This window comes from Gossypium arboreum, chromosome 1 (genome assembly GCF_025698485.1).
Source record: "Gossypium arboreum isolate Shixiya-1 chromosome 1, ASM2569848v2, whole genome shotgun sequence".
NCBI lineage: Eukaryota > Viridiplantae > Streptophyta > Magnoliopsida > Malvales > Malvaceae > Gossypium > Gossypium arboreum.
Genome location: NC_069070.1, coordinates 31,058,410 through 31,074,401, shown reverse-complemented (window position 1 = coordinate 31,074,401; position 15,992 = coordinate 31,058,410). Strand labels below are relative to the sequence as shown.

Sequence of the window (15,992 nt, the reverse complement as noted above, 5' to 3'; positions counted from 1 at the left end):
ATTTCACTTAAATAAATTAAGTGTAGAGGAATTAATTTGAATGGAATTATTTTTAATATATCAAAATATTTTTAGATTAAATCTTAAACCATTTAATATATATATATATATATATATATATAAAAGTTTATCTATTATCTCTTAAATAATTTAAACTATAATTATAAGTTTAATATATTCAAATTAATATTATCTCTTTTACAATTATATAAGAAATCGTTTAATATATAAATAAAAAATACTAATTAATCTAAACCTTAAACCTCTTAACCCCTATCCCATAAACACTAAACCCTTAACCCTTAACCCCAAACCCTTACACCTTAAACACCAACTTTAACCCCTAAACCCTAAATCATAATCCTTAAACCCATAATTTATCATAAACCTTCAAATACTAGTTAACTCCTAAAACTTAAACCCTAAACTATATATCTTAAACCATAGTTAACTCATAAACCTTAAATCTTAAACCATCTTAAACCATAAACCTTAAACTATAATGATAATTAATTCAATATTTTAAATTCAATACTATCTCTTTTACGATTATATAAGAAAATATTTAATATATTGTATAATTATAAATTTTAATAATTATTGTTTTAGGGGTTATAGATTAGTGTTTTTGATTTTTTTGGGGTTTAGGGGTTATATGACTTTTACCGGCACCAAAAGCGCCGCTAATGCTCTGGTTTTTAGCGGCGTTTTACCAAAAGCGCCGCTAATGCTTTGGTTTTTAGCGGCGTTTTACCAAAAGCGCTGCTAATGCTCTGTTTTTAACGGCGTTTTTGGTAAAACGCCGCTATTGCTCTGTTTTTAGCGGCGTTTTTGATAAAACGACGCTATTGCTCTGTATTTTAAAAAACGCCGCTATTGCTCTGTATTTTACAATTTTTGCGGCGTTTTTTGATAAAACGCCGCTAAAGCCCTATTTTCCTGTAGTGATAGTTTAAGAATGTAATTAGAATATTTTAAAATGTAGAGACCAATTTAGAATAAAATACATAGTTTGGTAGTGTATAATGATTTCAATCAATTTTAAATTACAAATTTGTTTTAAATTTTAAAATACCACATACTCTAAATTAATTATGAAATAAAAGAGAGTAGAGATATTGGGATGACGTTATCAATTTTAAGAAAAGATAATGAAAATTGGTGTGATGTATGTTGTGTATACATGTATCTTCAGTTTGTGTCTCCAATATTTTTGGGGTATTTATAAAAGGCGGTATACCGTACACCTCTTGTTATTTTTGGGGTCAGTTAGTAGCAAGGAGAAAAGGAAAACAAAAATTCATTCAAAACAAGTAATGACTTTTTTCATTTTAATTAAAAATATTATTGCCTTTTACTTGAAACAAGATGATCACAAATTTTTATTTTAATATATATAATATTGATTTATTAATCAGGTTGTTAAAATTTATAATTAAATCAACTACTTTAACCAACTTATATATATTATTTTAAATATAAGATAAGTCTATTAATATATTTAAAGTAATTAAAAGATAATATATATCTTAATCTAAACTGATTAATTGTCTTAATCATTTACTCCCTTTTAGTTAACTCGACATAAAAATAATTTATTTTATAAATATATATATCTAATTAAGTTAAAATCATAAAACACTTATGTTACATTTCATTTTTTTTTTGGCACAACAGTTTTTATTTATCCTTTTAGTTTCAAGTTTAAAGGTGTTCTATTTTAATAATAATAATAATAATAATAATAATAATAATAATAAATAATTTTTTCATGTTATTACATTAATACCCGAATCTAACGTTTGGAGCGCATTAATTCACAAGTTTAGAGTAGCATGTTTTTTCTCTTTTGAATTGAAACTGACTAAGAGAAAGGAAAAGAAAGCACACCGATAAGGCTAACTTTGTCAAAGCATGCTTGCACTTTTCTTTCCACTAACTCCTGTATATTGGTAGGATCCTTAATTTTAGTCCATACATTTCATTCATATTAAGTCCCCAAATCTCTCTACGTTTCAACATGCCTAAAACCTTCTCAAAGCTACTCTCCTCCACTTTCTTTTTTCTATCTACTCTGCTCTTCTTCTCCATTAAACTTGCCTCTGCAAAACCCCATGGCTTCTCAAACAGTTTGTCTCCCAAACACTTGGGCCTCAAACGACAGAAACTCAGTCATCTTCACTTCTACTTCCACGACGTCGTCAGCGGACGAAATCCCACTGCTATCCGGGTCGCCAGTGCAGCCTTGACGAACAAATCCGAGGCTGGTTTCGGCACTGTCGTGATGGTTGATGACCCTTTGACGGCTACACCCGACCGGAACTCCAAGCTTGTGGGAAAAGCGCAAGGGATTTACGCATCCGCAGCGCAAGACGTTGTTGGTTTGTTAATGGTAATGAACTTGGCTTTCGTGGAAGGCAAGTATAACGGTAGTGCCCTTAGTCTTTTGGGGCGGAACACGGTGTTCTCGACGGTGAGGGAGATGCCTATCGTCGGCTGTAGCGGCCTTTTCCGATTTGCCCGTGGATATGCTCAGGCGAAGACTCATACATTCAATATTAAAACTGGGGATGCAGTTGTGGAGTACAACGTCTATGTCCTTCATTATTGATAAGAGTATATGATTAATGTATGAATCCCAATGGCTTGAGATTTTGTGGACTTTTGTCTTCTTCTGTATAACTTGATAATTTGCTTTAAATTTATATGCTTTGGACAACTAATTTTGTGATTTATCTCAAAAATTAATTATAAAATTTTTATTATTTATGATGGAGAGAGAATGTTCCATGAATTGTCATATATTGATAATGAATGTAATTTCCGGATTTTGTTGACCACTTTTACGTATACAATGTCTAAATCATATTTCTTTTTCCAAGATGAAGTGTTAAGCTAATTGCTTTACCCCGCACCACTTTCAAGGAAACCAAAATGGATGGAATTTCTTTTTTTCTTTATTCAATTCTGAAAAAAAAAAAGAAAAAAAAAGTTTCAAGTCATCGTGGTTGCACACCTTTAAAAAAGCTACGAATAAATTTCAAAAGAAAAATGCTGCAAGAATGAGTGTTTTTTTAATAAAAATAATTCTATTTTTTTATTAATTCAAAAAATAATTTATTTTTTTATTATGTACGTAAATGACTTGAAATAAATAGTAAAATTTAGTGGAGTGAAAGAGATTAGCATCTTTATACTAAAGACTTTATCCCATGGTTAAATGCTAATTTGTAAAATAATGCCAAATCAGTTGATGGTGAGGTAACTTGGTCATATTTATTTGGCTTACTAATTTGGTGAATTTAGAAAAATTGAAATCTTTTTGTTTTTCAAGGGGTTCATGGAATCCAGGTGAGATAGTTAAGATTTCATACATATGGGCGAAATAATTTTTTTTTTTCATAGGGAAGACGTATCTAGGTGAAAGGAACAAAATTCAGCACACCAGAAACCAGATAGCTAGATCAGCCTTTGCACCGATTAGGCGGTTCAGATTGCTTCTGAAAATGCTGCAACGGGGGAAGTCATAAGGAATAGAGATAGAGAGTGGATTATGGGTTCATAAGTGTTAAAAGTAACATATTTTAATCTCGTTTGTAATGCATTTTTGGATGATTAATCAATGGAAAATTGAGAATTTTATCCTCTTAATTCTTTATATTCATGTTTCTATACTTAGGAGAGTATTTGGGAGAAAAATGAGCGAAAATAGACCAAAATCAGACAATTTGAGCAGATTTTAGGAGCCACATGGGCTAGACACACGGCCGTCTGAGCCACACGAGCTGCTACACAACCATGTGTCAGTCCGTGTGGATTTCGCGATTCACACTCCAAATATGCGGAAAAAATGCAATTTTAGGTTTTCAAGCATCTTAAGACCTATATATACCAAATATAAGAGGAGAAGTGGGAGCCATCAAAGAATTTTTGAAAGAAAACAACTTGGAAAACACTATTGAAGCTGATTCTGAAGCTGATTTCCACCAATATTGAAGGTATCGTTTTAATTTCTTTGAAGTTTATTATGAGTTTCTCTATTTCTTGTGATTATATTGTCTTTGAAATGTTTTTATCCACGATTATGAACTATTTTTCTAAATACATAAGGGAGATGAACCCTATGATGAATTTTGTCTTTTGATTTCTATTTTACGCAATAAATACTTGAATCTTGTTCTCAGTTATGCGTGTTTAATTCTTGATTTAATATTTTCAGATTATTAATTCATAATTGGCGTGCTTAATTCAGAGGAGGAATAGACCCTATTTAAGAGTAGATCTATCATAATTGAGTAGAGTGATAACTTGTCCATTTTGCACACTTTACGTGTTCAACTCGACTTATTCTCGAATTAATCCCTGCTAATTGGAGCATTTTTGTGTTTAAATATTGACATGAATGAAATTCGGATACTTTAAATTTGAATTAAATTGAAGCATGGGAAAGAGAAGAGGAACCGAATTGTAAATTTTGAGACATTTGAAAGGCTAGTCAAATTTTGACCTTGTAAAAGCCAAAATTAGTAAATTAAATCTGAAAATATTTTGAATAGTTAGTGGTAGGTGAGGTGGTGTACTTGAAAACACACATTGAATAAATTGGAAATTGATTGGATTTAATGTAGTTATCCATTTTCTACCTTTTGTCCAACACACCTATAGCTTATTATTTTTCATTCTACCAATTTTTGTTTCAATAGCTTTTAATTTATTTATTGGCTTAATTATTTTCCAAGTCCCCTTCCTTTTCCATTAATCTCCACTACCATTTAACCCTTTACCATAAATCAACAAAAGCATGATTAATTTCATTCTTCACTAAAATTCTAACTTAGCTTTAGGCCAGTATTATTTCTGGTTAGGAATCATGATAAATGTATCTACACTAAAGAATTCTTCAAATCGGTATTCACCATCTCTCTGGAATATTAGGATTGACAAATTCATCCCTTAAAGTTAACTTGATTTCAATTCAAAGAATGCATGTTGGGTTGGAGTGATTTTAGTATACAGTTGGGAAGACGAGTCGGCTGTGCAGTATTTAGATTTTCGCGAACAAGTTAGGGAAATTATGGTCGGATTTAAACGTCTCGCGCAATTGAGGCCGTTAATCTAAGTTAGGTTCTTCAAAACGCAAGACTGCTGGGGTCTTGAATTGTGAACGTGTGTATTACGATTAGACAACTGGTAAAAGTTGGTTTGCAAGGGGTACCAGGATTAACTATGAGAGGAAGAGTTGGTAGTTAGGACGTTCTTAACTGCTATAACAGCTTATTGTTTGAAGGAGAAAACTAAATTTTGAGGATCGATTCAAAATTCGGAATCCACTGAGTTTAGGGCTAAGGCTTCCTAATTCTGTTTGCAAAAATTCAAATTCATTTTCTAATTTAATTTTGCTTTCGATCTCCTTAATTGTTTATTTCTACTATCTTAATTATTTAATTTCTAGACATTGCCAACTCCCTTAACTTATTTAATTTATTTTTTAGCAGGTCTGTTTGGAGTCATGGGCACTACTATTGCCACGATTATCAATTCGACTGAAATTCTATTCATAAGAAAAACACAGAAGTTGATCATAATATCAAATCCTTGTAAACTGAACCCTACTACTCTTACTACTATTTAGAATTATTTTATTGTAGAAATTATTTTTGGTGATTTTGATGCCCATTAAATTTTGACCCCGTTATCGGGGATTGGAGATATTTTTTTTTTCTAATTTTCTTGTTTACCTTATGACCAGATTAGAACCAGAGTCTCTAGATTTTGAACAAGAAATAGAGAAGTTGGCTCAAAAACTACAAAGAGAAGCCATTCAATGCGGTAACGACCAAATCTCAGATTTGAAACTATATCTTACATCGAGGAAATTTTCTCGTTTGACGAACCAGACAAGATGGCCTAGCAAACTATAGGCCAACTTGTAGCAGCACCGGATGAACAACAACTTCTATGTATAACTTATTCGGTGGGAGGAAAGCCTTTTGAGTTGATGTCGGGTTTGATTCATTTACTACTCACCTTCCATAGATTACAGAACGAAAATCCGCACACCCCATACCCATCTAAAAGAATTCCATATGGTGTGCACAAGTATGAAGCCTCAAGGAGTAACCGAAGACCAAATTAAACTTCGTGTTTTTCCTTTCTCATTAGCCGATTCTGCTAGAGAATGACTATTTTATTTACCTCAAAGATCTATCAATACATGGTCTAACATGTATCGTTTATTTCTTGATAGGTTCTTTCTAGCAGCTCGAGTAGTCGAACTAAGGAAGGACATTATAGGAATCCGTTAAAAGGACACTGAATCACTCTACGATTATGAGAGCGATACAAAAAGTTGTGTGCAAGTTGCCCACAACATGAACTGACTGAAAAGTCACTTTTATAGTATTTCTATGAGAGGTTGCTCCCAATAGAAATGAAAATAATAGATGTTGCAAGTGGAAGGGCACTTGTTAATATGACTTCTTAGAGAGCATGAGAGTTGATTTCAACAATGGCTGCTAACTCTCAACAATTTCGACTGGCTACAAAACTCACAAAATGAGTTTATGGGTTAAATTCTCTATCTCTAGAAAATAAAATTGATAAGCTGACTAACATTGTTCAAAATTTTCTTATAGATAAAACGGGCCCAACACGATTGTGCGGAATTTGCACTAAGCTAGAATACCCAACAGGCTCATGTCTAATTTTATATTAGGATTCGATAGAACAATCAAATGTTGTCAGGAACTTTCCAGAATTGCCCCAAAGGAAATATGACCCCTACTCGAACTCATAAAATATGGGGTGGAAAGATTACCCAAATATAAGTTATGGGTCGAATCCTCGATTCAATCAACCTTACCAATAGAGGCCGCCTCCGAATAAACAATTACCACCCCCAAAGTCATCATTGGAAGCCATAATGGAAAGGCTAACCAATAGTAGTGAAAAGATCCAGCAAAAAACTAACATGTATTTGTAGGAGATAGATAAGCAAGTGAGCAAGTTTACGCTCAAGGTTAGCCGTTTGGAGTCCCAAGGTAAGTTGTCGTCCCAAACTGAGCTTAATCCTTGACACAAAGCAAGTGTTATAACATTGAGGAGTCGGAAGGTTCTAGAACCCATACTTGGCACGAGTTGTGCCCATGACACTGGTTGAGATGAAAAGAAACTGGACTTGTCCAATACAAAAAGGAGTTAAAAGAGAAGAAGATCCTCGACACCTTTAGAAAGGTAGAAATCAACTTACCACTCTTTGATGCGATTAGACAGATTCTAAAATATGTAAAATTCTTAAAAGAATTATACACAAGTAAGAGGAAGCTCTTGGGCAATGAAAAAGTGAGTGTTGGAGAAAATGTCTCTGCCGTTTTACAAAGGAAAATACCACCTAAATGTAAGGACCAATGTATGTTTTCCATATCTTGCAAAATAGGTAGTATCGGTATTAAAAAAAACCATGTGTAACTTAGGCGCATCAATTAATGTTATGCCTTTTTCAATTTATAAACTACGTAATGTGGGTCATTTGAAGGAAATAAGTGTAATTATTCAGCTTGCAGATAGATCTATAATGTATCTGGAGAGAGTGCTGGAGGATGTTCTTATTAAGGTCAACAAACTAATATTTCCTTTAGACATTTATATTATCGACATAGAGGATAACAACTTGACCAATTTTTCTAACATACTTCTTGGGATACAATTCTTGAGTATCGTACGAATGAAGATTTACGTACGAAGTGGGATACTCACTATGGAGTTTGATGGGGAAGTGGTGAAATTTAACGTTTATGATGCCATGAACCATCCTAGCATGATTTCTAATGTTTTTAATGTTGGTCTAATTGAGCCCATAACTGAATTACATTTGGAATATCATGACGAGGATGAATTATGAACTATTCTTTACAAAAGCCTTAATTTTGATGCCTTGGAGGAACTAGAGGAGTGGATGACTATTGAAGAGTCAATTCGCGAAATGATTGCTTATATGGAAGCATTGCAATTATGAAAAAAATTAGGTAAAACCTTTGAATTGTCTCATTCACAAACTAAGCTTTTACCATCTATTTTGTAGGCTCTAAAGTTGGAACTCAAACCACTTCCGAACCATTTGAAGTAAGTTTTCCTGGGAGAAGGAAATACCTTACCGGTTATAATCTCGAGTAAACTCTCAAAGATAGAAAAGGAAAATTTGGTACGAATTCTTAGAGATTATAAAGAGATGATCGGATGGACGATAGCCGACATTAAAGGTTTGAGTCCCTCGACTTGCATACACAAAATTCCAATTATAGAAAATGAAATCCCCAAAAGAGATACTCAAAGACGTTTCAATCTGCCCATGATGGAGGTAATAAAGAAAAAAGTTCAAAAGTTACTTGACGCTGGGATAATCTATCCCATTTCTGACAATAATTGGGTCAGCCCATTCCATGTAATATAAAAAAAAATCGGCGTAACCATAATTGAGAATTCAACAAGTAAGATGGTTCCCACCCGGGTTCAAAACAGGTGAAGAGTCTGCACCGATTTTTAAAAGTTGAATTTTTCAACTCGAAAAGATCATTTTCCACTTTCTTTTATTAACCATGTGTTAGAATGTTTAGCTGAAAAATCTCATTATTATTGTCTTGACGGTTACTCAGGTTTTTTCCAGATTCCAGTGGCACCGGTGGATCAAGAGAAGACGACATTTTCGTGTCCATTTGGCACGTTTGCCTACAGACAGATACCTTTTGGACTTTGAAACACGCCAGCCACATTTTAAAGGTGTATGGTAAGTATGTAACACCTCTGACCCTTATCCATCTCTAAAATAGGGTTATGGAGTGTTACCAGAGTTTTTCAGAACGTTTACAAATAATTTAAGTCAAATCTTATTCATTTACCGAGATTATTCATAGCATCTCTTAAATGGACCATCGAGGCTTTAAACGAGTATTATAATCAAATTGAGACTAAAGTGAGAACTTAGAGAATTTTTAATCAAATCGGGACTAAATCGGGAACTCAAAGAATTTTTTACGAAATTTCTAAAATTTTCTAAGTTATAGGACTCATAAGCCCATGTGGTCCAAGGGACACGCCTGTGTGACCCTAAGACACGCCCGTGTGACCCTAAGACACGCCCGTGTTGTAGGCCATGTTCTACCTTGTGTAACTCTTTGACTTGTACACACAACCACGCCATACGACTGTGTGCTAGACCGTATGGTTAATTAATTTTCATTCCGGAATCGGATTTGTGCCAAAACCACTATTTTGATTTCTCTAAAAATGGGATGTTACAAAGTATATTTCTCGGCTATGTCGACAAAATAATTGAGGTATTCATGGACGACTTTACTGTGTATGGTGAGTCTTTTGAGGTACGTTTGTCAAATCTGCAAAAATTTTGGAAAAGTGTCTAGAATTTAACCTTGTTCTAAATTATGAGAAATGTCATTTTATGGTTGATAAATGATTATTTCTAGGTTATATCATTTCTGCTGAGGGAATTTCTATTGATAAAGCAAAAATTGACATTATTAACTCACTTTCATACCCCATAATTGTGAGGGAGATTCGTTCTTTTCTTGGTCATGCAGGTTTCTACAGACGTTTCATTAAAGATTTTTCAAAAATTGCACCACCGCTTTGTTATCTCTTACAAAAAGACAAAGAGTTCGAGTTTGATCAATCATGTATGGATCCATTTGAAACGCTAAAACGTAAACTTATCTCAGCTCCCATTGTTCAGCCACCAAATTGGAACTATACTTTTGAAATATTGTATGACGCAAATGGCCATAGCGTAGAAGCAATCCTTGGGAAAAGAATCGAGAAAGAACCACATGTTATTTCCATTGCATCAAAGACCTTGGATACTACCCAAAGCAATTACTTGACCACTAAAAAAGAATTTCCAGCTATAGTCTTTGCTTTGGAAAATTTTCGTTTGTATTTATTAGGGACTAAGATTGTTGTTTTCTTTGACAATACAACTTTTAAATATCTGATCAGGAAAAAGGAAGCAAAACCGAGGCTTATTATGTAACACCCCTTACCCGTATCCGAGGCCAGGCTAAGGTACGAGGCGTTACCAGACAAACATACAAACATTAAACTAAAATACGAGCTATAAAATTTTATTCATATTTCAAAGCGTTCATTATCTTACACATAGTCCCTTATTTGAGTCTACGGAGCCCAAAACATACTTTAGAAAGGGTTTGGGACTAAACCGAGAACTTACAAAAATCTTGGAAATTTCATTCTTTAAGGCTCCATACGCCCGTGTCCCAAAGTCGTGTTCCATACACGGCTAAGACACATGGTCGTGTCTCTGCCTGTGTGGAATATACCTAGGCTATTTTTCAAGCTTTGGTCAACCTTGATCTCTTACACACTTATACAAAATCAAAAGCATATAACATGGTATTCATTTAAAGATTAAACATCCTCAATTAAACCACAAACATAGCATTTGTATGTCATCATACATGTGTCTCTCATACTCATTTTACCTTGTTTATTATAGTACCACTTATACATTTATACCAAGATTATCATCTTACCAAATATCTTGACTTAATCATCAAGCATTCATATTTAAAGCTAGATCATATCTTTATAAAATACCACGATTCAGATCATGAGAATAACATGTTTGCTTGAAACATTTCAATTCAATTCCATACCCAACAAGCATTACATTGAGACTAGTCATATATATATATATACACATGTCATGATACATAACATTCTCTTTTGTTTTCTTATAAACACATATCATTTATTTCATTATATCAATATTTCATATACCATAGTTTCCATGTATTCCACATATATTTATTTTCCTCCTCCTCCTCTCCATTCCACATCTTTAATGTATATAGCATTCTTGTTAGTACGATTTCACAATTTACTAATAAATGTTCACATCAAACTGTCCACACGAGTCATAGCACTTAATTATTTATAATTCGAGCTACAGAGCTCCAAATTAAGATCCGTAAATTTCCCCTGAAACTAGACTCACATATCTTTCCACCATAAAATTTTCATAATTTTTGGTTTAGCCAATTAGTACAGTTTATTCAAACATGTTTGCCTGAAACATTTCAATTCAATTCCATACCCAACAAGCATTACATTGAGACTAGTCATATATATATATATACACATGTCATGATACATAACATTCTCTTTTTGTTTTCTTATAAACACATATCATTTATTTCATTATATCAATATTTCATATACCATAGTTTCCATGTATTCCACATATATTTATTTTCCTCCTCCTCCTCTCCATTCCACATCTTTAATGTATATAGCATTCTTGTTAGTACGATTTCACAATTTACTAATAAATGTTCACATCAAACTGTCCACACGAGTCATAGCACTTAATTATTTATAATTCGAGCTACAGAGCTCCAAATTAAGATCCGTAAATTTCCCCTGAAACTAGACTCACATATCTTTCCACCATAAAATTTTCATAATTTTTGGTTTAGCCAATTAGTACAGTTTATTCATTAAAATTTCCCCTGTTTCACTTTCTGACAGTTCTGACCTCTCTTCACTAAAAAATAATTATCTCACAGTACAGAACTCGGATAATGTTCTTGTTGATTTATCTTGAAAATAGACTCATTATGGATTTTAAAAATATAATTTTGAGCCTCTAATTATTTTTCTCCAAATTTTTCTGATTTTCCAAAGTCAGAACAGGGGATCACGTAATCATTCTGAATCAGTCTCACAAAAACATAAATATCTCAAAATATAGAACTCCTTTGCTTTCTATATTTCTTTTATATGAAAATAGACTCATTAAGATTTAATTTGATATCTCATTCAGTCTCTGATTCAATTTATACTATTTTTTGGTAATTTTCAAAATCAGGTCACTGCTACTGTCCAAAACAGTTTTATTGCTAATTCACTCTTTCACACTTTCTTTGTATTAACCTCGTTTTAACATACATATCACAAATCATTTTCACCACATTTCATACATCACAAGTATAGGCCCATGATCACAAGGTCACCATAAAATCATCCTCATGTATAACTTACTTGTTTATAACCTTACCACATCCTGGTCACTTAATGAACACATCATTCACATAACCAAGTTCTTGCACTTATTCATCACAAAACTCACAAAGCAATACATAGAGAGTCTCCCGTTGAACACTTCGGATCAATCCTCGATACTTGGTGGTTTCACCACATAGCTCCACCCATCATATAGTTCGGCTCTCTTGTACACATGGTGAACACTTAGTACCACCCATGTGACCTAGCCAGTTTATCTCGTAGCTCTCTTGTCTACATGGTGTCCTTCACTTGGAACCACGCATGTGACCGAGCTACATATATCCCGTAGCTCTCTTGTCTACATGGTGTACACATAGTATCACCCATGCGACCTAGCTATATCATAATGTCTTGTAGCTCTCTTGTACACATGATGTGCACTCAAGACTATACATGTGACCTAGCTACATACCATCTCAGATCATCCAATCTTCCAGAAGGTTCAACCGGATTTCTCTCTTTTTCCAACAATTTCACCAATCAAGTAACTATCCACAAACATATTTCCAATATTTTTATAAAATATCATAATACAAGTAATAGTGATGTATTACTTACATATAAACTTACATCTCATTTAATATCAACATAATAACATTAAATTACACATTGTCTTATTAAAATCATATGAACTTGCAATTTCCCATAACATCCATAATCATAGAAATCACATTTATGTATGATAATTCAATGCACTTCATGTACCATAGACATATTTTTAAATCAATTCATAAACTTGGCACCATAATCATTTAATTTAACATAATTCAATTAATTCACTAAATTTAACTTTCAAATATAAATTACAACATTATTGTTGTATTATTATCATACCAACTTACATACTTTCAACACCTCGGAGATCATAGTAAATATATCAATTTTACATTGAAACATGCATAAATTAATGCTTATTATACATATGAACTTACCTTGATATTAAAACGGCCATTTTACCAACTTTCCCAATTTTCAATTTTTCTCTCATTCTAGGTTCAAATCTCGTTTTCTGGGATCTAAAACATCATATTTTACCTATTTAATTAATGTACTATTCAAAACAGTCCTTAACTCAAACTTTGGAAAAATTTCAATTTTGCCCCTAAACATTTGCATATTTACACTTTTGCCCCTAGGCTCGAGAATTAAACTTCATCCCTTATTCATATGTTTTATGACATGATGATCACTTTTCCCTTCTATGGAAACATCAAATTCTCACTCTAACATATACTTATGACTATTAGGTATTTTTACCGATTAAGCCCTTTTGCTCGTTTTCACTTAAAACCGAGTAGCACAAGTTGTGTAACATAATTTAAAACCTCATATTGTATCATAAAACACCAGAATACACAAATTTTACCTATGGGTATTTTTCCAAATATGAACCCTAGGTTGAATTATTGCTAGCATAAGCTAAATCAAGTTACCAGGACTCCAAAAACGTAAAGAACTTGAAAAACGGGGTTAGAACGGACTTACAATTGAGCTTGGGAAGCTTGAAAACCCTAGCCATGGAGCCTCCCTTGGTATACACGTCCATGGTGAAGAAGATGAGCAAAATTGGCTTTTAATTTTGTATTTTAATTCATTTTACCCCTAAATGACCAAAATACCCTTACTACTAAACTTTCCAAAAATTCCATCCATGTCCAATTTTTGTCCATAATTTAGAAATTGGTCAAATTTCTATTTAAGACCTCCTAATTAATATTGCAAATCAATTTCATACTAGAACCTTCTAGAATGCAAGTTTTGCAACTTATTCAATTTAGTCCCTAACTTCGAATTAAGCACTTTATGCATAGAATTTCTTCACGAAATTTTCACACAATTATGCAATCATATCATAGACCTCAAAATAATCATAAAATAATTATTTATATCTCAGATTTTGTGGTCCCGAAACCTCTGTTCGAACTAGACCCAATTTTGGGCTATTACATATTAGATGGATATTACTTTTGCAAGAGTTTAATCTTGAACTAAAGGATAATAAAGGATGCAAAAATTTGGAAGCTGACCAGCTGTGACAAATACCTCTATCAAAAAATGTCACACCTCTTAAAGATGATTTTTTGGATGAAAGTCTACTTTCTACTCAGACAATTTTTCCTTGGTACACAAACATGGTTAATTACCTTGCTACAAGTATTATCTCTTCTAATTTATCACGATCTGAAAAAGATAAGATTAAATATGAATCACGATACTATGCTTGGGATTACCCCTACCTTTAGAAATATAGTTCTGATTAGGTAATTTGACGCTGCGTTGCAAAAACTGATGTAAAATCGATTTTATCTTTTTTGTCATTCTTACGCATGTGGTCATGCTGATGCCAAAACGGTAATGGATTTTCTAAAGAGTTATTTTTTTCCAAATTTGGTACACCATGAGCATGGATCAGCAATTAGGGAACACATTTTTGTAATAAGGTAATCGACACACTTTTGAAAAAATACGGTATAGTGCAACGAGTCGCTATGGCTTATCACCCTCAATCAAACGGTCAAGTGAAAATGTCGAATCAAGAAATCAAGTTGATTTTGAAGATGACCGTTAAGTCAGATAGGAAAGATTGGAGTTTGTAACTAAATATGCACTGTGGGCATACCGTACAACTTATAAAGGACCCATAGGTATGTCTCATTATTGACTAATTTTTGGTAAATCGTATCATCTTCCTATAGAACTAGAACAGAAACATTTCGGGCGATTAAGCAATGCAACATGAAGCTAGAAGCTGCAGGTAAGTATCGTAAGTTACATATTCAAGAACTTGAGGAAATTCAAAGAGAAGCATATGAAAGTGCCCAAATTTATAAGGATAAGATCAAGGCATACCATGATCAAAAGATAACCCTTAAACCATTTGTAGCAGGGTAGAAAGTATTATTTTATGACCCTACACTAAGGATTTTTGCAGGTAAGCTCCGAATTAAGCGGTTAGGGTTATTTGTTATTACTCATGTATTTCTGCATGGTGCAATTGAAGTTAAAAGTGAAGAATCCGAAAAAGTCTTCAAGGTCAATGGACGGTGATTAAAGCCTTTCTACGAAAATTTTCAAGTCAACATGGTTGAGGAATTAGTCCTCGAAGAACCGGTTGAATAAATTTCTAGGTCGTCGAGCTAGCGACGTTAAACAAAAACACTTTTTAGGAGGCAACTCAAATTTATTTTAATTTATTTAATTTTGAGCTTTAGCAAGATTTAGGTTGAAAATAAAATAAATAATTTTTTATTTAATCAAGTTAATTGATACTTTCAGTAACATAATGGAGGTTGTTAATTTTACGAAAGCTAAATATTGATGGTGGTGTGGGCACGACGTGATTAATGCTGACAATTTATTTACTTACAAACAAGTAAAAACCCAACACCCTTAACTCCAATTTAAAAAAAAAAGAAAAAAACCTAACACCCCTAACCCAAATAAAAACCCCATGCTCAATACTAACCCAACACCCCCAAAAAAAACCAATTACATAAAACCTAAAAATATACCCTAATACTCAAATCCCTAATAAGTTCAATAAAACCCAAAAGAAAAAAGAGGAAGAGAATTGGGTCAAACGACCAAACAGGCCTAAGAGGAGAAAAAGAAAAAAAAGAGAAAAAAAAAAGAAGTCCCAACCGGCCAAGAAAAAAAAGAAAAAAAAAGGAAAACCCTCAAACCCCTCCACCATTTGTTTCCCTTTCCCTTCCTTCTTCATCTTTTCCACAAAAAAGAAAACCCTAACCCACATCACACCATCATGTCGTCGCCACCGTCGAACGAATTCGATACATCGATCGGTCATCGTCGCACCCACCTATGGCAACATCAACTGTAACAGCCTATTTTTCAGTGAAATCGAAATAGTGGTTTCGGGAACACAAATTCGATCC

At 33.2% G+C, this 15,992-nt stretch overlaps 1 protein-coding gene across 1 annotated transcript; it reads left to right on the top strand.

Moving 5' to 3' along the window:
• The first annotated feature begins 1,957 nt into the window (after positions 1–1,957).
• LOC108472921 (dirigent protein 22-like) lies at positions 1,958–2,719 on the top strand. The gene has a single exon (XM_017774487.2). The coding sequence runs from the start codon at positions 2,021–2,023 to the stop codon at positions 2,609–2,611; it is 591 nt and encodes a 196-aa protein (XP_017629976.1). The 5' UTR covers positions 1,958–2,020; the 3' UTR covers positions 2,612–2,719.
• The last annotated feature ends 13,273 nt before the right edge of the window (positions 2,720–15,992 follow it).